The sequence below is a fragment of the Rhinoraja longicauda genome, chromosome 4 (genome assembly GCF_053455715.1).
Source record: "Rhinoraja longicauda isolate Sanriku21f chromosome 4, sRhiLon1.1, whole genome shotgun sequence".
Taxonomy (NCBI): Eukaryota; Metazoa; Chordata; class Chondrichthyes; order Rajiformes; family Arhynchobatidae; genus Rhinoraja; species Rhinoraja longicauda.
This window is the reverse complement of record NC_135956.1, coordinates 77,467,467-77,491,435: the sequence shown is the minus strand read 5'-3', so window position 1 is coordinate 77,491,435 and position 23,969 is coordinate 77,467,467. Positions and strand designations below refer to the sequence as shown.

The 23,969-nt window shown below is 43.8% G+C and overlaps 1 protein-coding gene across 18 annotated transcripts in view; it reads left to right on the top strand.

Annotated features, from left to right (window-relative positions):
* ncoa2 (nuclear receptor coactivator 2) overlaps window positions 1–23,969 on the top strand; it is a 244,572-nt gene that overhangs the window by 202,419 nt on the left and 18,184 nt on the right. For 15 of the 18 annotated variants that reach the window (XM_078398135.1, XM_078398134.1, XM_078398129.1 and 12 more), the window contains 7 exons: window positions 2,586–2,799; window positions 10,320–10,520; window positions 16,310–16,525; window positions 16,822–16,951; window positions 19,428–19,602; window positions 20,620–20,916; window positions 21,987–22,076. In XM_078398135.1, coding sequence (XP_078254261.1) covers window positions 2,586–2,799; window positions 10,320–10,520; window positions 16,310–16,525; window positions 16,822–16,951; window positions 19,428–19,602; window positions 20,620–20,916; window positions 21,987–22,076 — 1,323 coding nt within the window. The remainder of the gene's footprint in view (window positions 1–2,585; window positions 2,800–10,319; window positions 10,521–16,309; window positions 16,526–16,821; window positions 16,952–19,427; window positions 19,603–20,619; window positions 20,917–21,986; window positions 22,077–23,969) is intronic. The other 3 variants (XM_078398146.1, XM_078398143.1, XM_078398144.1) reach the window with 2 other exon arrangements.

Below are 23,969 nucleotides of genomic sequence, written 5' to 3'. Positions count from 1 at the left end.
TAAATTCACCCTGTTGAAGATTTGTGATTTATTCTGTACCTGCTGGTTGTTACCCACTAAGGTGTTTAGAAGTAATGTAGCTTCAGAGGGTTTTTTTGTGTGACGTCTACTCTGACAATATAACTGATCTTATAGCTGCCCATACAGTTAAAGGTCATAGACATTCTATCGTCACTATGCCTAAGAATGGCTGATGACATAAACATAGCAGATCTAATCTGTGTGGCTTCTTCACAGGATTGCCTAACAACAAAGTGAAAAGGGATCTGGTATAAAAGTCTGTTCTGTGAAGGAGGAGTAAATATGAGGGTTGTGTAGATAGTGTTGATTTGGAGTAAGATTAAAGATTCCAATGGGCTGGAGGATGTACATCTAATACACAGAATGATGTGGATACCAAGTCTCATTAAAATTGCTGATGAAGGGGTTATTCTGCAAGTGAAAGAGAACCAATTTAGTTCTGTCATTGGAAATTTTCTGTCGTGTTGTCTGTCGATCACATGCACCAATTCATTTATTCTTCACATTATCATGAATTATATTGAAGTTCATGGCTAAAATGGCCAACCTGGGAATAATTAATAATGTAAAAATAGGTTAACTTGTAATCTCTAGAAGCAGATGCTACATTGTCATCTTTCTACAACTGCACTCTTTGGAATGACACCCACGTTCTCCTAGTTCCCTTGTTTTCCAGAAGGCCTCACCTCAGCAATGTACATGCACCTGTCGAACATAACATTCAATCATCAACTTCCCAAGAAGGCAATCTTGATTTAAGCCTTACATGCTTAACCTTAATCAAAGTTAAATCAATAATACCTGTGACTGTTGCAGCTTCCCGTTCCTGTATACGTGATCACTGCATATACTTCCTTGTAAATTGAGCATATCTTGAGTTTTGTAAATCTAATGTGCAACATCCCTTTAGAGACAAATCAGGAAAATAATTTCATAAATTTAAAATATAGTAGAACTTAAAGCTTACTATTCACTCATTGAAGATCCTGAGTATTCTTGAAAGGGCGGAAGTGGAAAATATTGATTTGTCATATGCGACCATTTAAACATAGAAACATAGAAAATAGGTGCAGGAGGAGGCCATTCGGCCCTTCGAGCCAGCACCACCATTCATTGTGATCATGGCTGATCATCCCCAATCAATAACCCGTGCCTGCCTTCTCCCCATATCCCTTGATTCCACTAGCCCCTAGAACTCTATCTAACTCTTAAATCCATTCAGTGATTTGGCTTCCACGGCCCTCTTTGGCAGAGAATTCCACAAATTCACAACTCTCTGGGTGAAAAAGTTTTTTCTCACCTCAGTTTTAAATGGCCTCCCCTTTATTCTAAGACAGTGGCCCCTGGTTCTGGACTCGCCCAACGTTGGGAACATTTTTCCTGCATCTAGCTTGTCCAGTCCTTTTATAATTTTGATGTTTCTATAAGATCCCCTCTCATCCTTCTAAACTCTAGAAATTTAGAACCAGACATATTTTTAAAAAAGACTAGATAAAGTGGTTGGGCCCAAACCTCTCCTGCATTGGTGCAGCACCCTGTCCTCCCCTACTCCACTCCCCTCCCTTCCCCCCTACCCTCTCCCTTCTCCCCCATTCCCCCCCTTCCCCCCTCCCTCCTCCCCTCCTTTTAAACTTTAAAATGTGAATAACTTTAAAAATATAACACCGATTTCAATAAAACTACTTGCATTATCACTAAAGTGACAATGGTGAGTAAGGTGGGCCTAAAATTGTCACGCTATCGTGTACTGTTTTGGCTGAAGTTCAATCACAAACAAGATAACAAACGAGAGTTTTAGTATATAGATGTGCAATTACATAAAAAGGTGCCATGAGAGATTAGACTTTTGTTCCCTTCAAGGTCAAGATTCTTTGGAACTCTCTCCTTCAAAGGGAGGAATATCTTTGAGTATTTCTAATGTAGAGGGGTATAGATTCCTGATGCACCTTAAGTGAAATGTTACCCTGAATAAGCAGGAATATGGAGTTGATGTTACAGTCAGATCAACCATATTGTTCTTTAATGCCAGAATTGAGTTGATGGGCAGAGCAGCCCATTCCTAGCTTGTAGGTTCTCAAACTGTATTGCATATGTCATAATGAATTGAAAGATAATTCCTTTGAGATAAAAATTGTACTTAAACTATTTTTGATGGCAAGTATTTTAGTGGATTACTGATAAGTAATTCACTTAAGGGGTATCTTTTTTAATTGATTCCCTAAATTTAATCTAATATTTATAAGAAGAGTTCTTATTTCTTTACTTGTTGTACATGCCAGCGTAATGTGTGTTGACAGCTGATGGGGATCAAGGCTCTCTGAGGTGCCTCTTTAAGTCATTAGATCTTTGCATTTTATGCAAAGGTGGATGGGGCTGGGTCCTGTGGCCATGGTTTCTCACCCCCAACAGATATTCCTCCTCCTTGAGCGAAGGGAGAGAGATTTGGGCCGGGAGGCATGAGATCATTTTTAAAATGATTAAACAGGCCGTGATACTTAATTAGTATCCACTGATTGGGCTTGGACACAAAATTTATGGGCGGTAATTGGCCTTGTTGTTGACAGCAGATCAGCAGTGACTTGGATAACTTAGAAGAAATTCTTGATGACCTGCAGAACAGTCAGATACAGCAGCTTTTCCCAGACATGAAGACAGTTCCTGCCAGCGGACCAGTTGACAAGCAGACCATCTTCCAAGACCTGCTGCAAATAGGCAACGGAAATGTCTCTGCATCACCACTTGGAGCGCCGAGCCCATTATCTGGGATGTTACAAAATGGTAAGTTTCACACGTAATTTGCATTATATTGATCTATATTGTTTTGGCCTTCAAAGTGTGGAGCATGTCTTGGGGCAGCAGTAGAGTTACTGCCTTACAATAGACAATAGACCATTATCGAAACGTATAAGATTATTAAGGGGTTGAACACGTTAGAGGCAGGAAACATGTTCCCAATGTTGGTGGAGTCCAGAACCAGGGGCCGCAGTTTAAGAATAAGGGGTAGGCCATTTAGAACAGAGATGAGGAAAAACCTTTTTAGTCAGAGTTGTGAACCTGTGGAATTCTCTGCCTCAGAAGGCAGTGGAGGCCAATTCTCTGAATACATTCAAGAGGGAGCTAGATAGAGCTCTTAAGGATAGCGGAGTCAGGGGGTATGGGGAGAAAGCAGGAACGAGGTACTGATTGAGAATGATCAGCCATGATCACATTGAATGGCGGTGCTGGCTCGAAGGGCTGAATGGCCTCCTCCTGCACCTATTGTCTATTGATATTGGTGAGATTAGGTATGGGTATCTTGGCATTGTTGGCTTCCTCACTTACTGCTGCTCCTGTCTTCCACATTCTCTTTAGTCAGCTCTGCCACTCCTTTCCAAAAATAATTTCCAACATTTAAAGCATAAATCTGAAAATACTGGAAATACTCAGCACGACATGCAGTCGGCTTGGAGACAGAACCAGCCTTAATGTTCTGTGTTGATGAAAAGGTTATTGATGAAAGTGTTAACTGTTTCTCTATACAGATACCATGTTTCTTGCATTTTCTGTTTATATTTTTAGTTTTCGACATTTATAGTGCACAGCTTTTAATATTCATGTCGAGTTGTGTTGGGTTTGTCAAATTTCCCAGCCAGCAAACTTATTTTTTACTGCATCATAGGGAACCCTGTCTGGACTTTGCAATCCTTCTCATCACCTGATTTTATTTTGGCTTGTGGGCCCGGCAATTCATGGTCTGGTTTGTGTTAAATCTTCAGCGCTACAATCCCCCCAGCAAGAGGGTTCAACTGACTGCCACCATTAATTTGTACAAAGATTTCAGTCTCTGTGTTCAAGTTCAATAACACAAGGAGTATTAAAAATGTATATTAATTTTGTCATGGTGCTGCAAGGAGCGTCATGGAAAATGAACAGTTACCTTCTACTTTACACTGAATCACTACCGCTTTAGCTTCACCATATTTGTTAGTCAGCGCGCACAAAATGGATGAAGCTGAGCTGAACTTCAAGCTGGCTGCTATTAACTATTCCCTCAGTCAATGAACTGCCCAACCCGAGTCAACGAGCAGAACGAGAGGTGGGGGGGGGGGGGTGGGGGAGCATACTGAAATGAAGAGATTTTTAGAACTTGCAGGGTGAGTGAATCTTTGTAATTCTCTGCTCTGGCAAGAGTGTGGAGATGCACATGGGGTACACTCAGAACAAATACTGATGGGTTTTTGAACGTTGGAGATATCAAGGAACGGGAGATAAGGTAGGAAGATGTTGTGATGGAAGGTCAGTCATGATCTCATTGAATGGGAGAGTAGGCAACAGGCCAAATGATCAACTTTCAATAGTCAATTTATTTGTCACATACACATAAATGTGCAGTGAAATGAAAAATTACCCGCAGTTCAACAATAAGACCAATAAGAATAAGCAATAAAAATATGCAATAACACATACAATCATAAACCAACACCAAACAAAAGAAACATCCATCACAGTGAGTCTCCTCCAGTCACCTCCTCACTGTGATGGAAGGCCAGAATGTATTTTTCTCTTCCCCTGCCGTCTTCTCCCGCGGTCAGGCTGTTGGAGTTGCCACATCGGGGCGGTCGGGGCTCTCGACATTGAAGCGCCGCGCCGGACCGGTGAAAGGTCCGCGGCGGGCCGACCCAAGCCCCGCAATTCGGGGCGGGCAAAGAAGCTGCCGCTGCCGGAGCTCCAGATGTCGGCCCCCATCCAGGGGCCTGCGGGCTTCCAACGTCCAGGCGGCCCGCGCCGAAGCCTCCGGAGATGAGTCGCAACCGCTCCCGCAGCATCCGAAGGCAGCCAGCGCCGCAGGTGGTGAGTCCGGGCCGCGGGATCTGCGAACCAGAGCCCAGGTGGACCCACCCAGAGGCCGCCAGCTCCAGGTGCATGGCCAATGGTAGGCCGCAGCGGGAACGGAGACACGGCCCAGAAAACAAAGGTCGCGTCTCCGTTCGGGAGAGATAATGTTACAGTTCCCACCCCCCCCCACATAACACACAACCACAAACATTACATCATATTTAAACTACAATGAAGACAAAAACAACAAAAAACACAAAAGACAAACGGACTGCAGGCAAGCCGCAGCTGCGAGGGCAGCGCTGGCTCCTCCTATAGTATTCTCTACCCCTCCTTCTGACCCACCCCCCCACTCCCAATCAACAATAATCCTTTACTCCCTGCTTCTGACCTCTCCCCTTTCAACAGTAACCCTCTACTCCTTCCCTTGCAAAGAAACATTGTGAAAAACATGGGCAAACATTAGGTTTTGAAGATCTGTTGGCAAAGGTGATTTTTTTACAGGTGCTGACTTCAAATGTGAAGCAAGGATGTAGCCTGGATCAAATCTGACGACTCGTGCTATTTAATATAATTTTCTTAAATGTCGCGCAGCAGTAGAGTTGCTGCCTTACACCATCAGAGACCCAGGTTCGATCCTGACTACCGGTGCTGTCCTTATGGAGTCTGTACGTTTTCCCCTGTGACCGTGTGGGTTTTCTCTAGGTGCTCCGGTTTCCTCCCACTCCAAAGACGGTCAGGTTTGTAGGTTTTATTGGCTTTGGTAAAATTGTAAGTTGTCCCGAGTGTGTAGGATAGTGCTAGTGTACGGGGATTGCTGGCCGGTGCGGACTTGGTGAAACGAAGGACATGTTTCCACGTTGAATCTAAATTAAACAGTTCTGAAGCTTCACTGTGATGAATTTGCATCTACATCTGGTCTCACTGGTCATACAGTGCTGTACAAAAATGCAGTTCCATCTAACAATTTGTTGGGGAAGTAGTGGAACATGCAGGAACAGTATGATCGCCATCTGCTGTTCAAAGTAGGAATTATAACAATTTTGAATTTATTATGTTTTGGACAAATCTTACATGCATAGCATGACTATACTACCTAAAAGATCTTTTATATTATATTCTTGATGCAGTGTCTCGACCCAAAATGTAAACCATTTATTTTTCCATCCATCACGAATGCTGCTGCTCAAGCCACTGAGTTCCTCCAGCGTTTTGTTTTTTTCTTTGCTCCAGGTTCCAGCATCTGCAATTTCTTGTCTCTCCACCTGATATATTTTCCCTCACTGTTTCAGTTTGGCTTGAGTTGGTCTTAGGTGTCACCTCTATATTGTCCTGGCTGTCATAAAACTACACTTCTGGGGGCTTGTTAAGATGAATGGCATCAAATTATTTAATGTTGAAACCCAATTCTTTTATGCGATCTCCATTCTAAAGTCAGGAGAGTTAAATTGAATTGCATATTTATTCGTACGTGAATCCTGATTTGCTGACCTTTTAATTTCAAAGTACTGCTATCATACACCATTAATTTTCTTTATCACTTTAGTTAATGGTAATACTTGTCTCATTATAAACCCAATTCATAAGATTAGCTTTTGAAATCCTCAAATTAATATATAAAATTAGCAAATGGTATATTTTCTTATCTGCTTCCATTCTCATATACATGTTGCAAACATACTTCATGCCTACTTTTGTCATCACTTTAATAAACCCCTCTCCCCAAGACCCGTTGGCAGAGAGTGGAGAGCGGGTCCTTGGGCGGGAGCATGGGAAGAGCGGTTGCGAAGCCCCTCTCCTCCCCCCTTTTCACATGGGGCGTGGACCAATGGGGCATCGCTCTTGATCGAAACCCTTTTTTTTAAAATGGGCAGCGCTCCCCCCACGTGGGACCCGGACCAATCGGGCGTCGAGTTGGATGGAAGGAAAATTTTGAAGATTTTTTTTTAAATTGGCGGTGCTCCCCGCAAGTGGGACGTCACTCTGGCGGGTCCCACCCCCGTCGGCATCGTGAACCCCCCCCCCCATTGGCCGTCACTCTGGCGGGTCCCACCCCCGCCGGCATCGTGAGCCCCCCCCCTCATTGACCGTCACTCTGGCGGGTCCCACCCCTGGCCGGCATGGTGAGCCCCCCACCTCAATGGCCGTCACTCAGGCGGGTCCCATTGTGATGTCACATGCTGAACGTGGCAAGAAATCGTTTGATAAGGGGTGGAGGGGGGGGGGAGGGGGGGAGGAAGGGAGGGAAGGGGGATTCCCACACCCCCCACTCTCTCCTCCCCCAGCCCCACTCTTACTCTCCCCACACCCCCCTTTCCCCACGACCTCCCCTTTTCCCAGTACCCCTCTTTCCCCCACCCCCCTTTCTCTACCAGCCCCCCCCCCCTGTTGTCCCGGCGAAAAGCACTTACTGATCGTGCAGGGAGGAGGAGGGAGCTGCGGAGCGCGGCCGTTACTGTGGCGTGGCCGAGCCCGGACTACTGGAGACGGATAGGGCGGCGGCGCGCTGGGTCCGTGCAATAGCGGGGAGAGGGTCTCCAGGGTGTGGGAGAGAGGAGAGAAGCAAGGGGAGAGAAGCAAGGGGAGAGAGGAGAGGGGAGCCGGTGATCGCGGACGGGCGGCTCCGCTAAGGACGTCCATGTTGTTGGTGCGAGTGAGGAGAGGACGCGCGTGCGTGCTGACGTCATACGCACAGACGCACAGCAGCGCCACGCTGAAAACCTTCAATAAATCATTAGGAGGGGGGGCAGCGTGAGCTCATCTCACAGGGGCATTGTGACGTCACACGCTGAAGGCCTTCAATAAAAGGGTTAGAAATAAAATGTTTTAACTTTAAAACCTCTGTAACTTAAAAAATATACGACCGAATTAAATAAAAATATCATTTTCCACCAGCGTTCAGCGTGGTGATTAAGGCGGTGCAAAAATCATGGCGCTACGGTTCACCGTTTTGCCGAAATCACAGATATATACATATATATTCATACATACATATATTCATACATATATTCACAAGATCTGAGTTTTAGTAGATAGAATATATATATACTAGACCATGTGGACCTGTTGGGCCCATTCCTCGTAGAGCGGGGACAGGAAAGGGGAGAGGGAGCCACTCACCTCAGCCCCGTGGCGCCAGCACTGCAGCCAGAGCGAGCCGTGGACCCAAAGCCTCTCCTGTAGTATATTGGTCTAGCACCCTCACCCCCACTCAATCCCCCTTATCCTCCCCTCCACCCCCCACTCCATTATTTTTGCATGACTTCAGTTTGCACTACAATCTTTGCACCTTTCGGCTGCTTTGAAACTGTCATATTTACTGTTATAGCTATCATTATTATGAATATTGCTTACTCTTGAGCTTCATGCAAACCATGAATTTCATTGCACTCTGGTGTATACTGAATGACAAACTAATCTGAATGAAGAAACAGCAACCAAGTCCACAGGACCCAGTAAAGACCATAGACCCCGACAAAATAAAACATGCACTGCTGCAGATTATGCTTCAGAACCGATCACAACTATTGGGATCAATGTGCAAGATTTTTCTTGATAACACAGAAAATTGAGAGTGTAGACACAAAATGCTGGAGTAACTCAGCGGGACAGGCAGCATCTCTGGAGAGAAGGAATGGGGGCCGTTTTGGGGTCGAGACCCTTCTTCAGAATTGAGTGTTTTGTCCACGATAAGCAAGTTGACCTTAGAGTCTGATCTTAAATATGGGCAGAATGATTTGCTCGAGAAACTTTGTTCTTGAGCAGATGTTCTGCAGCAGTAACTAACTCAGTTTGGATTCCATCAGCTCTATTCTAACCTCGTTACAGGCTTGGTCCAAATATGGGTACAAGCTGAATCCTGGCGATGGCAGGCTTGACATTGAGGCAGCTTTTGAAAGGTTGTACTGTGAAAGAACCTTGCAAAGTTTGGTCAGTGAGGACGAGGAGAAAGTTTTCCATTGATTTCAGTCACACCTGGTACATGGGAAATAGGTTGAAGTTGCAGAGACCAACAATTATGGCCCAAGGATGTCATTGCAAGAATAAATCAAGAGCTGCATCCAAGACCCACCACCTTCAGCTGTGTTAATGTCCTGACCTCGGCTATAGTCATCATCTCCTTTGGTAGTTGTCTCAGATAATAACTCAGACCTTGCAGGCAGCAGGACCCGATAACATTCACATTTAACTTGGTTTGAAAATTGTCTGGCATGTGCAAAGCAACAGCTAACTTCACATTACATAAAATGCCTCTGCTCCTCCGTGACATTCTTGACGAGTTGACTCTGCATTTGGGAATACACACTTCGAGTTCTGTATCCTATCTACCACAAAGTCAATAGACAATAGGTGCAGGAGGAGGCCATTCGGCCCTTCGAGCCAGCACCGCCATTCAATGTGATCATGGCTGATCATTCTCAATCAGTACCCCGCTCCTGCCTTCTCCCCATGCCCCCTGACTCCGCTATCCTTAAGAGCTCTATCTAGCTCTCTCTTGAATGCATTCAGAGAATTGGCCTCCACTGCCTTCTGAGGCAGAGAATTCCACAGATTCACAACTCTCTGACTGAAAAAGTTGTCAGAGGGTCAAACCTGTCGATCCTACATTTTGGCAGAACATCAGCACCCCAGGTCCTTTGGCCCCTCCCATTCAGCTTTTTCCCAGATTAATAGAAAGTCTGAACAATTTTTCAGTTTTATGTTTTCACTGTAACTTGGGTGAAATTGGGTACTTCCTAGCCTACTGAAAAGTAACTGAAAAAGTATCACCCTAGAAGCAGCATCTTCCATCAAGGCTGTGGAAACAGAAGAAACCAGCAGCCAGTCAGTAAGCATTGGCGCCCAAATACAGCAGCTCTGAAGATATCAGCAAGAGCTTCAGCAGGCCGCATGATGCTTCAAGCAAGAATTGCGCCTACACAGGGCCTTTCCACATCCCAAGTCCTTTTGCAAAGATTTACTTTTAAGATTTGCTTATTGTTTTGATGTGGGAAATGTACCATTTTAACATTGATGCCAAGTAAACGGTGGTTAAAGATGCCAGCCACTTTCACAGATAATTGTACTGGACTCTGGAACATCCCTCGCCAACAATGGACACCTATGTTTATAAGTTAATGGAAAAGTATGCTAATGTTTTTCAAGCATTTATGAATTAACACATTTTTGGTTAACTTTGTACCTACTGCAAAATACTGCAACCCTGTGCTAGTCATTGCACTCCAGTGGTGAACTGGGAGCCAATGCCATCGTAGATGCATTTTAGAGAGTAGTTTCCTAGTCTTCCTATTTACTGTAAATCTTCCCTCGTCTGAAATAGATGTGGCATTTATGTCCAACCATGTACTCGCCATTATTGTCAGCAAATAAAGGACCATATGCATTTGTCATATCATGAGCCAAAATTGCTTAAAGCAGTTTACAGGTAAATGTTTAATAGTTCTTCACCAATGCACATGTTTTTGTTTTAACTCAAACTGCAGCTTTCAACAACCCTCGAGCTGTGCAACCAGGCAGACAGCAACAAGGTCGAAATGCAGGACTGGAAATCCATATGCAGGGTCAGACAAGTGCAGGACAATTCCCACCAATACGAAACATTAGTCCATTTGCTGTAGTGTCACAGCAAGTGATGGGTAATCAAGCAATGATGGGAAATCAAGGAGGTTTGGGAGCCAGTGCAGGTATGTTAATGTTGGAATTGTTTCATTTTTACTCTTTCTACTTCTAGTAGCAATGCAACGAAGTGAAATAAAAATCTTATCCTTTTTACATAAAAACATGAAAGTTCTAAGTTGCATTTGATTTTTGTTTTCCTTTTTCTCCACTTAAGGAACTAACCTGCTGAACTTTGCTTACTCAAAAAATCATTTGTTGTATCTGAATCTCAAGAGTGATTATCCACGGGGCATTTGACCACAGAGGATATCTCACCTATATCAGAATTGAAATATCTCATTTCTTTGCTGTTCTTCTCTCATAGTTAACCTCCTTTCAATTTTTACCTGTTGTGAAGGCTGCCTCCCAAATCTTTACCTCAACCAGGTCATCTCCCCTTGATGAATTTATCGTTCTGCAACCACCCCATGCTTGCCCCACCCATGGATAATCCTGTAATCACTCTCTGTGCCAATCTCTCCTCAGAAGTATCAACCCCAGTAGCTTCATCCTCTCTCATTTGCATCCCCTCCCAGCTAGGCCAATGGGAGCTAATCTTGCTGGGCTTCTCTCTATTCTTACTCCTCTCAGTACTGACCCAGTCTAAACGCTGCAGTTGCCTCCCTAAAGTTTCTGTCTCACTCCCTCCTCCACCTCTAAGACACTATGTAGGTTAATTGGCTGGGCAAATGTAAAAATTGTCCCTAGTGTGTGTAAGATAGTGTTAATGTGCGGGGATCGCTGGGCGGCGCGGACCCGGTGGGCCGAAGGGCCTGTTTCCGTGCTGTATCTCTAAATCTAAAAATCTAAATCTAAACTACTTTAGACTCCCATATATTTCATCATTGGCGTTTTAGCATTTTCCTAGGTGGCTCAATCAAATCTTGTTTGCTAACTTGAAGCGTCCTAGGACATTTTTAAATGGGTTTAAAGCAATCTAAAAATGCAAGTTGTTGCTTTTCATCTGGGGATGTAAAGGAAATGTTTCCATTGTGGAGTTTACAATGTGACTTGTACAATTTGTTTTATGCTGTACAACTGCTAACTTGTAATAATATCAATTGGATCTGGAGGCAGAGGATGTAAAGGTGTCACTGTAGTTGTCATTTTCTGCTGTGGGTCTTTTCTCTGATGAATGGAGTTTTAATAGACATCAGCTACAAAGCATCTTTAAATAATTCTGCACTGTCATTTGGCGACTTACTTTGAATGTAATGTCTCGGGTATACATTTGATGCATGTTACAGCTGCCTTATATATCCTGATGTCATAAAATCTAAAGAGGTATCTAATCACTGTGGAGAATTGTAATGTTTTATACTTGTACAAAGGCATTGTACAAGTATAAAACAATGCCTTGTACTGGTTTAGGCAAATTGCTGGTTTAGCCAAATTAACATTGTCCTTGGCCTCGTGAACAGCATGCAGCTTTACAGTCAAGACAAATCATGCCTTTGCTTATTGTACTGGAACTGTGTCACCATGTTGTGTTGAACACAAGCTAATTATATAATCTTTGGCTGACTTTTTATCTCCGCTTAAGCCAATGGATTGATTCCCTTAAGTAGCCTGTCATGATTCCCTTCAATTAGCTCAATACATCCTGAGGAATGAATCTATGAGTCTCTTGTTTGAGCCCAGATTTCAGTAGGTGCTTCCCCCCTACCCCCACCCCCAAGTACTGTGTACAACAACATCTGGAAGATAAGGTGCAACACTTCACCAACATGCAGGAATTGGGCTCACCATCTCTGTGATTCCTCTTACCTTCCAAGCTGTGTGTTATCCCGAGTTGGGAAAAAATCACCAGGTCAAAAATAAGAGCTCCCAATCCAAAGTACAGGAAATAGTAAGAACATAATGTATGTGTTACATAGTGTCATTTTGGCTAGGCTTGAAAGTTTAACTGGAACTCTCCATTCCACACTTTGCAATACAATTCTGAAGATTGAATTATCTTTCTTTAAAAAAAAAATTCTGATAGCTTTGCAGATGTAAAACTAGAATGTCGTCACATGTTCAACCAAAACAATGTCTTTGTAATCACATTATAGGCTTGATTGGAGAACAGGAATTGTACAGTATAAGAAAATAACTGCAGATGCTGGTACAAATCGATTTATTCACAAAATGCTGGAGTAACTCAGCAGGTCAGGCAGCATCTCGGGAGAGAAGGAATGGGTGACGTTTCGGGTCGAGACCCTTCTTCAGACTGATGTCGGGGGTGGGACAAAGGAAGGATATAGGTGGAGACAGGAAGATAGAGGGAGATCTGGGAAGGAGGAGGGGAAGGGAGGGACAGAGGAGCTATCTGAAGTTGGAGAAGTCGACGTTCATACCACCGGGCCGCAAACTGCCCAGGCGAAATATGAGGTGCTGCTCCTCCAACTTCCGGCGGGCCTCACCATGGCACTGGAGGAGGCCCATGACAGAGAGGTCAGACTGGGAATGGGAGGGGGAGTTAAAGTGCTGGGCCACCGGGAGATCAGTTGCGTTAATGCGGACCGAGCGCAGGTGTTCAGCGAAGCGATCGCCGAGCCTGCGCTTGGTTTCGCCGATATAGATAAGCTGACATCTAGAGCAGCGGATGCAATAGATGAGGTTGGAGGAGGTGCAGGTGAACCTCTGTCTCACCTGGAAAGAATGTTTGGGTCCTTTGATGGAGTTGAGGGGGGAGGTAAAGGGACAGGTGTTGCATCTCGTGCGGTTGCAAGGGAAAGTGCCCGGGGTTAGGGTGGTTTGGGTAGGAAGGGACGAGTGGACCAGGGAGTTGCGGAGGGAACGGTCTCTGCGGAACGCAGAGAGGGGAGGGGATGGGAAGATATGGCCAGTGGTAGGGTCCTGTTGTAGGTGACGGAAATGTTGGTGGATAATATGTTGGATCCGCTGGCTGGTGGGGTGGAAGGTGAGAACGAGGGGGATCCTGTCCTTGTTGCGAGTGTGGGGATGGGGAGCAAGAGCGGAGCTGCGGGATGTAGAAGAGACCCTAGTGAGAGCCTCATCTATAATGGAGGAGGGGAAGCCCCGTTTTCTGAAAAACGAGGACATCTCGGAAGCCCTAGTGTGAAACACCTCATCCCGGGCGCAGATGCGGCGTAGACGGAGGAATTGGGAGTAGGGGATAGACTTTTTGCAGGGGACCGGGTGGGAAGAAGTGTAGTCCAGATAGCTGTGCGAGTCGGTGGGCTTGTAATAAATGTCAAATGGACTACACTTCTTCCCACCCGGTCCCCTGCAAAAAGTCTATCCCCTACTCCCAATTCCTCCGTCTACGCCGCATCTGCGCCCGGGATGAGGTGTTTCACACTAGGGCTTCCGAGATGTCCTCGTTTTTCAGAAAACGGGGCTTCCCCTCCTCCATTATAGATGAGGCTCTCACTAGGGTCTCTTCTACATCCCGCAGCTCCGCTCTTGCTCCCCATCCCCACACTCGCAACAAGGACAGGATCCCCCTCGTTCTCACCTTCCACCCCACCAGCCAGCGGATCCAACATATTATCCACCAACATTTCCGTCACCTACAACAGGACCCTACCACTGGCCATATCTTCCCATCCCCTCCCCTCTCTGCGTTCCGCAGAGACCGTTCCCTCCGCAACTCCCTGGTCCACTCGTCCCTTCCTACCCAAACCACCCTAACCCCGGGCACTTTCCCTTGCAACCGCACGAGATGCAACACCTGTCCCTTTACCTCCCCCCTCAACTCCATCAAAGGACCCAAACATTCTTTCCAGGTGAGACAGAGGTTCACCTGCACCTCCTCCAACCTCATCTATTGCATCCGCTGCTCTAGATGTCAACTTATCTATATCGGCGAAACCAAGCGCAGGCTCGGCGATCGCTTCGCTGAACACCTGCGCTCGGTCCGCATTAACGCAACTGATCTCCCGGTGGCCCAGCACTTTAACTCCCCCTCCCATTCCCAGTCTGACCTCTCTGTCATGGGCCTCCTCCAGTGCCATGGTGAGGCCCGCCGGAAGTTGGAGGAGCAGCACCTCATATTTCGCCTGGGCAGTTTGCGGCCCGGTGGTATGAACGTCGACTTCTCCAACTTCAGATAGCTCCTCTGTCCCTCCCTTCCCCTCCTCCTTCCCAGATCTCCCTCCATCTTCCTGTCTCCACCTATATCCTTCCTTTGTCCCACCCCCGACATCAGTCTGAAGAAGGGTCTCGACCCGAAACGTCACCCATTCCTTCTCTCCCGAGATGCTGCCTGACCTGCTGAGTTACTCCAGCATTTTGTGAATAAAAGGAATTGTACAGTATTAGGTACATTTTAACAGCAGTAGGTGTATTCTCTTCATTCTATTATGTAAATTCAACTAATTGAAATGACTTCAAAAGGCAAATGATGATTAAGGCGCAGTATTTGTCTCTTCCTCGGTATTCTCCACTCTTCACCAGGATGTTTTCACTAGTGGGCGTGTCAAGGACAGAGCCTCAATAAAAGGATCCACCTTTTCAAAGGAGAGGAGGAGGAGGAATTTCTTTAGTCAGGGAGTAGTGTATTTGCGGAATTCATTGCCATCGGCTGTGGAGGCCGTCATTGGGTATTTTTAAAGCGGAGATTGTCAGGTTCTTGATTTGTAAGAGTGTCAAAGGTTATGAGCAGAAGGCAGGAGAATGGAGAGGGAAAGATAGATCAGTTATGATTGAATGGTGGAGTAGAGTCGATGGGCCGAATGTCCTAATTCTGCTCCTGACCTATTTACTAACCAAAATCGGCTTCTAAAATGGTTACCAAACCTACCCCAAATATATGAAGTGCCATTTGAAGCGTGTTATACCAAAAACTCTGAAAGCTGAAATGCTGCTTGTCCTGTAAGCCTGATATTTTTCATTAATTCATCTGATAAATTTTAAGTAAATGTTACAACTTGGCAGGATATACTGTGGCATACAATCATTCAACGGATTAAGACTGGACGCTGTCATTATCCACATAATTTGTACAGCTTTAGGATGACATTAAGATGACAATAATACTTTCATTAGTGACTTTGCTTTAAAAGTGATCATTCATAAAAGCTTATTTATGATAAATCACTGGAAGTGGTCTGCTTTAAATAGCAGAAGGACAATTTGCGTGATTCTTTGATCATAATGGAAGAAGGAGGATTTCCCCAGATAGGGTATACCCATTATGTATTGCACTTTGAGACAAACATCGGAAAAACATTTGTGTAATTTCCCTGTGCTGTGTAATATGTAAAAATTTGACCCAAAGGTGTTTACTGAGTATTAAATAATTTGTGGCCTTGAAAATACGTAAAATTCTAATACGTAAAGCTTATTAAAAATACATAACATTTCTCAGTCACAACAAAATGTTTTGCATGTAATAAAACTGGCTATTAGGTGTTGGTAACTTATCTTGAGCTCATTGGAAAGTAAAGCATTGACGTATTCAGCAGCAAAAGTGATTCACTTCCTCAGGAAGGAAGCTAGGGTTATCCACACTCCTCGGCACCTGTCACTGGTACATAAAGCAACACTTCCTACCAGCAAAATTTTACAGTATTAGTCCACAGAAGAGATATAATGCATGTTTAGTGATATTCAAGTATTATTTTGACTAAAATGCTAGAATTGATCAAGATTAATGTTTTACGGTGCTTATTACAACGAGAAACTGTTTACCTTGAAGAAATGGTAGTATGGCAGCAATTACAGATTTGAAAATAAATGGACAAAAAGAAATTGTGGATGTAGTGCCATAGATTTTGGGTATGCACGTAACTGCGTGCACTAACTGAGGAAGAAAAATGAATTTCAGGAACAGGATTACTCTCCAGCCTTCCTTGTTTCCACCCAGGAATGGTCAGTAGTATGGGAAGTGGAGCCCCACGACCCAGTATGGCTTCTGTAGACTGGGGTCAGTCAAGCTCTGCTGCAAACACCACAGGATCCATTACAATGAGCAGGGCAACTCTGCAAGGCACCATGATCGGCAGTCCTTCATCTGGTATTCCGGCTATGAGACCAAACAGTCAGCCTGGTCAGAGATCAATGCCCCAAACACAAATAATGGGTATGTAGCAGCATTTCTAGTTCTTGTGTTTACTTACTTCCCTCTTGCTCTATCTACTGTACTTGAGTTTGACTTGATTGTATTTATGTATAGTAGATCTGAACTGTGTGGATACTATGCGAAACAAAGCTTTTCACTGTACACGTGACAATAATAAACCTAAACATGTTGATTCACTTTGTTACAGAAATCCCTATAATGAGCTTTTGAAATGAGTTTTGTTTTCTGAAAGCGAGCAATGTTACCAAATGCCATTTTTAAAATACATTTTTTCTGCTACTTTTCCTGTTAATTAGGGTCGCCAGAAATTGAGGTGGGTTTGGGAGGTCCATCATATGGTCAACAACAAGCACCTCCAAACCAAACTGCACCTTGGCCTGACAGTATAATACCTATTGATCAAGGCCCTTTTGCTAATCAAAATCGGTAAGTTGCAATATTATTTTAAACTAACTGAATTTTTTTTTTAAAATAATTTGAATTGCAATGAGGTAAGAATTGTGATTTTTATTCCAGCATTATCTTAGGGAGAAAAACATTTGAGTAGTAAATAGTTCAAATGAGATCTTTACTGTGAGCTTAAGACTTGAAATTGTGGAGAGGAAAAGCTTAAGACTAGAGTTCTCCACATCAAAGGTGAAATAAGCTTTGGGTGCATAGATTATGGAGCCCCAAAAAAATTGTAAGTTTAAATCTCAGGGCAACACAGTGACAACAGTTAGTGCTGCTGCCTCACAGCTCCAGGGATCCAGGTTCAATCCTGACCTTGGATGCTGCTTCTGGGGAGTTAGCAGGTTCTTGCATCTCTCGTGTTCCAGTTTCCTCGTAGCTGCCAAAGGTTAGGTTAATTTACCCCTGTAAATGATCGTTTTGAACAGATTAATGGCAAAAAGGAGTCAGAGGGGAATTGATGTGAATGTGTGAACGAATACTTTGCAGAGGTACAGGGAAATAAAGAGGGGAGAATGGAACTTATGGGATAAAGCTCTTTGGAGCTTGCGGCTCAGACGTTGGTCTATAGATTCACAAAGTATATATAAAAAATATGTTATGGTTGTAGAAAACAATGGCACAGAAATGACAGTGTGATGAAGATGAGCCAAGCTAGAAGTGATAATTAAACAGAAGAGTGGTCCAGAGATGGCCCGTTTCCAAATGACCATGGAACTGATAACACAGCTGATAACAGATGGCGTGGTCAAAAAGGCTTTTGGCGCATTGGCCTTCATCAGTCAGAGTATTGAGTCAGACAGACATTGATGAGGCTGCATTTGGAGTACTGTGACAAGTTCTGGGCACCATGTTATAAGAAAGATGTTGTTTAGTAGGAAAGGGTTCAAAGAAGATTTGCAAGGATGTTGCCAGGACTCAAGGGTGTGATATATAAGGAGAGGTTGAGCAAGCTGGAACTATTCCCTGCAGCACAGGAGGATGAGGGATAATCTTATAGAGGTGTATACAATCATGAGGAATAGAGCGGGTAGATGTACAAAGTCTCTTGTCCAGAGTAGGGGAATTGAGAACCAGAGGGTATAGGTTTAAGGGGGAAAGATCTTATAGAAATCTAAGGGGTGACTTTTTCGCACAAAGGGTGGTGAGTGTTTGGAACGAGCTGCCGGAAGAGGTAGTTGAGGGAGGTGCTATCGCAATGTTTAAGCAACAATTAGGTACGTGGATAGGACAAGTTTAGAGGGATACGAGCCAAACACAGGCAAGTGGGACTCGTGTGGATGAGACGTGTTGGTCTGTGTGAGCAAGTTGGGCCGAAGGGCCCATTTCCACTCTCCATAACTCTATGACAACCAGACTGGGACATCAGCCTGGTATGTCACTTACTTGCCTTCATATGCACTGATCGATTGCTCTCTCCGCTCATCATTCCTACCCTTATGCAAGCCCGAAGGGTTGATTTGCTATTCGGCCTCCAAACCTGACAATGATTCTGCAAGTCTTCAATTTTTTTTTAACTTTTTCTTCCCCGCTCCACTTCTTACCCACTTCACATCCTCACAAATGTTGATCCTGATCCCAATCCTCAGTAATTCCCATCACCACCTGAAACAACAACTCAAATAGTGGATCGTGAGCCTTTTGCCAGATCGCAAATGCTTGTTCCCCATTCTACCACCGACCTCAAAACCACCCTTTTCAAAATGTTGGACACCAATTTCCCATGACTTAATGCTCCCCTGCCAATCTCATTTACCTAGCTTGCTGGGTCAGGCACAAGAAGGAACTCCAATGGAGAGCCAACAACCAAAACAGTGGACACTGGATTTTGAGGCCTGAACTTGAGTAAGCCATGTAAAAGTAGAACTTAGAATTCATTGTTCAAGGTCAGAATCTGCGGAATTCTCTGCCACAGAAGGTAGTTGAGACCAGTTCATTGGCTATATTTAAGAGGGAGTTAGATGTGGCCCTTGTGGCTAAAGGGATCAGGGGGTATGGAGAGAAGGCAGGTACAGGTTACTGAGTTGAATGATCAGCCATGATCATATTGAATGGCGGTGCAGGCTCGAAGGGCCGAATGGCCTACTCCTGCACCTACTTTCTATGTTTCTATACAAGAAGTAGAAAATGTGAGCTGAATGTGGTTGAAGAAGTATGCCCAAACAATAGATAAAGGCTAAAAAACTGACATTTTCACTTAATTTATACTTGAATAATAAAGTACATTTTGAAAATTGATTTGAAAGTATGTCATTGTCAGTGATTTGAAAATATCCAAATGTGGTTGATCTCTTTTTCATTAATTTAAGAAGTAAACCTCTTTCACAAACCTTATTTCTTACTCTGTTTGAAGACTTCATTTTGTCCAGACCTATTTTATTTTGTAGTTATCACATGCAGAAATGTAAAAACTTGTTGAGATGGTTATGGTACTACTATTTTTTTATATTAGGAGGCAGTCGTACAACAGTTCTCAAGATGACCTGCTTTGTACATCTATACCAACGGAAACTCCAAATGATGAAGGCACAATTCTAGACCAGTTACGTTCAGCACTAAAGAATATTGATGAACTGGGACTGGAAGAAATTGACCGGGCACTCGGAATACCTGAACTCGTTAACCAGGTAAGCATTCAGTCTTGCACAAAAGGTTGAGAGCAAGAAGGTGACACTGTAAAATTTGACTCACAAAAATACTTCTCACAGCAGGCTGACAAGTCCTCCACTATGAACCGCAGGAGTCATTCATGAGGATTGTCAAGCCTGATCTGCCATTAAATCATATCCACTTTCTCACCCAAAATTCCATTAACTACCTTTGTGCCAAAATATGTTTCAGTCCAAAGTAACGATCTGGAGGCTGATTCTGGGGTAGCTGTGGCCCTTGTAAAACAATGCAAGGTTCTTGCTCCCTGGATGCTAAAGGGTGTGGACTACAGGGAGAGTGTGCAAACTGTCCAAAGCACCATGGCAGAGGAGCCGTTCGAATGGAGGGAGGAAAGAGTAGTGTAGTAGTCACGTGGGATAGCATAGTAGAGGAACAGAAACTTCTCTGGTTTAGTGTAGTGATACAGCATGGAAACGGGCCCTTTGGCCCACTAGTGTGGACCAGTTCACACCAGTTCTGTGTTATCTCACTTCCTCATCTATTTTAGAGGCCATTGACCTACAAACTCGCACGTCTTTGGGATGTGGGAGGAAACCGGTGCACCCGAAGGAGACCCACGCAGTCACAGTGGTCAGGATCAAGGTCTGCACCCAAAGTCAGGATCGAACCCAGATATCTGGCGCTGTGATGCAGCAGTTCTACCAGCTGCACCTCTCTGCCGCAAATACAGTGAATCTTGACGGCCGTGTTGCCTGCCCAGTGTGAAGGAGTAAGGATGTCTCTTCTGGGTTGGGCAAGATCTTGGAGCAAGAGGGGGAGGATTCAGATGCTGTAGTCCCATGTAGACAATGGTGGATTGTGGAAGTACGTTCAACTGAGTGATTATGATTGGCTCGGGGCAAAATTTCAAAACAGAACTATAAGAGTGATAACAACCATGTGTGCAGACTTGAAAGTGTAAATAGGATTTAAGGGAAAGGGTGAGAAAAGACCATTGCCCACAATTTTATTTGAAGTTTTATCTTGTTTTTCAGAGCCAAAGTGTAGATCACCAGCCAGAGTCATTTCCTAGCCAGAAGACCACAATGATGGTTGAGAAGCCTCAGGTCTACAATCAGGCATATGGTCCGCAGACCACAATAGTACAAGGAAACTACTCTACCATGCAGGAACCTAATTTTCATCCTCTGGCGAATCAAATGGGGCAACGACCAGGATACCCGATGTTACGGATGCAGCCAAGACCTGCAATGCGGTCATCAGGGATGGTGCCGAACCAGCCCAATCAGCTACGGCTTCAGCTCCAACAAAGGCTTCAAGGACAGCAAATGGTAATGTACTTACCATCTGAGCTCAGCAGCAAAAAGACTTTGTCCTGTATTTTAGAGAAAGCAAAACGAGTGCACGTTCCCACCAGTGCTGTACCCAGTGTTATGCAGTGACCACCTTTCTGTGTTAGTGACAGACCTGTGCCCGCCAGTACTACATCCGACTGTTACAGTGACAGACCTGTGTCCCAGTGTTAGCGACAAACCTGTGCCCAGCAGTACTGTGACCCAGTGTTACAGTGACAGACCTGTGCCCCAGCAGTACTGTGACCCAGTGTTACAGTGACAAACCTGTGCCCAGCAGTACTATGCCCCAGTGTTACAGTGACAAACCTGTGCCCCAGCAGTACTGTGACCCAGTGTTACAGTGACAGACATGTGCCCAACAGTACTGTGATCCAGTGTTACAGTGACAGACCTGTGCCTGTGTTACAGTGACAGACCTGTGCCCCAGTGTTACAGTGACAAACCTGTGCCCCAGCAGTACTGTGACCGTGTTACAGTGACAGACCTGTGCCCAACAGTACTGTGCCCCAGTGTTACAGTGACAGACCTGTGCCCCAATGTTACAGTGACAGACATGTGCCCAGCAGTACTGTGATCCAGTGTTACAGTTCAGACCTGTGCCTGTGTTACAGTGACAAACCTGTGCCTAGCAGTACTGTGACCCTGTGTTACAGTGACAGACCTGTGTCCCAGTGTTACAGTGACAACCTGTCCCCAATAGTACCATGACCCAGTGTTAGTGACAGGCGTGTGCCCCTCAGAACTGTACCCATGTTACATTGAAGGACCTGTGCCCCTCAGTACCTCAAACACGTTCCCACTGTTCATGTTTGAAAGCTAATAGTAATCTACTGTGGCAGTGGGGAAAGGTTGGCAGTGGCCACAGCCCCACTCAACCCAGTCCTGTTTTCAACCTCCTGTATTAAAGGATGGTGCATTGTCAAGTACTGTAGCTATGTGCTAATTCAGATGCATCTACAAGGCCCTTGCTTCTCCATCTCTTATTATTAAACCGTAACCATTTTCATACAAATAACCAATTTCATAATTTGTATTTGTTTTGCTAGAATCGACAGCCACTGATGAACCCACTCACCACTGTCTCCAACATGAATCTACCTCTAAGGGCCAGCGTGCCACCACAAATGAGTGGTCAGGTAGGCATTGGAAAATACTAGGATGCTTTAATCATGTTCTATGTATTGTTTATTTGAAATAATGATTTTCCCACTAGATTCATAAATAAGTTCATTTCGATATCCATTGAGACGGGAGTTGTAGACTTGCTCCCTGCTGGAACATGGAACAGTACGGCACTGGATCAGGCCCTTCAACCCTCGATATCTATGCCCAACTAGATAGCTTGATAAACTAATCTTATCTGCTCTCACATGATCCATATCTCTCCATTCCCTGCACATCCATGTGCCTATCCAAAAAGCCTCTTAAGTGTCACTATCATTTCTGCCTCCATCACCAATGTCCAGGTACCCACCTCCCTCTGTGTGTGGGTGAGGAGAAAAATCTTGCCCCTCTCCTTTAAACCTTGCCCCTCTCGCCTTAAAGCTATGCCTTCTAGTATTTGATATTTCAACCCTGCAGAGAAGGTCCTGCCTGTCTAATGCCTCTCGTAATTTTACATACTAGTCTCCCCTCAACCTCTGGCATTCCAGAGAAAACAATCCAAGTCTATCAACCTCTCATTATACCTAATGCTCTCCAATCCAGCCTCCACATCCTTCCTGTAATGGGGCAAGTAATGCATGCAGTAGTCTAAATGTGGCCTAAACAAGCCCTATAAAACTGCACCATAACTTCCTGACTCAATGCTCCGATCAATGATGGCAAGCATACCATATGCCGGCTTGGCTTATTTTTATCTCTAGGAATGGGTATGAACTATGTATCTTACATGAAGAGCTGGGAAATTTATCCTCTTCCTGGTGTCTGTACTGCAGACATTGACCGTGCAGACCAAGCAAGCTGAATCTGAATGCTGGCCTCACGAGAACTGCTTTATTATTCTTACAAATTAGATTCTAATATTAAAAAAGTGCTGCTTCAGAAAAAGGAGTTGGGAAATCATAGTTGACGTGAATGTAAAATCTAAAAAAAATCTAAATCTAATGTGCACATTTGAGTGACAAAGCAAAAAAATCAGGAAAGTAAGGCTGACTCCATTTTTTTTATTTTATTTTATTTTATTTTTTTTGAAAAGCATATGTACAAATCGAAATAAGAAAAAACACATTTGTTACAAAGTTCTTACATAGCTTCAATTTTTAAATTTTTGAAGAGAGAAAGTAAAAATAAAAATATAAAACTATAAACTTGGGGAGAGAGAGAGTAAGAGGGTTAAAAAAAAAAAAGAAAAAAGGATCTAACAATAAAAATTAACGGGAGTAGATCCGGGAGACAAAAACCACAGCTGTACATCCAACCCCCAACTCAAGTTTCAACTTTTTATTTAAATTTTTTTTTTATTTTAGTCCTGTGCCAAGCCCATTTACTTTTCTAAAAATTCAATAAATGGAGACCATATTTTTAAAAATAACTCAGGTTTGTCGATTAAGGCAAACCTTATTTTTTCCAAATGCAGGGTCTCTGTCATTTCCATAGTCCACATTTTAATTGTGGGGGTTATTGGTTTTTTCCAAAATTTAAGTATTAGTTTTTTCGCAGTTATTAGACTGTAATCAAGAAAATGTACCTGACTTACTGTAAAATTTATAGTATGTTCTGATAATCCTAATATAATTAATTTTGGGTCCATATCTAATTTTTTATTAATAACTTTAGAAACTATTTTAAAAATCTCCAACCAGAAGTTTTGCATTTTTATACAAGTTACGAAAATATGAGTTAAATTAGCTTCTTGAAATTGACATTTATCACACATAGGAGAGATACTAGGAAAAATCCTATTTAATTTCGTCTTCGAATAATGTAATCTATGTATTATTTTAAATTGTATTAGGGAATGTCTAGTATTCAATGAACATTGATGTATATGTTGTAAACTTTCATCCCATATATCTTGCATTATAACT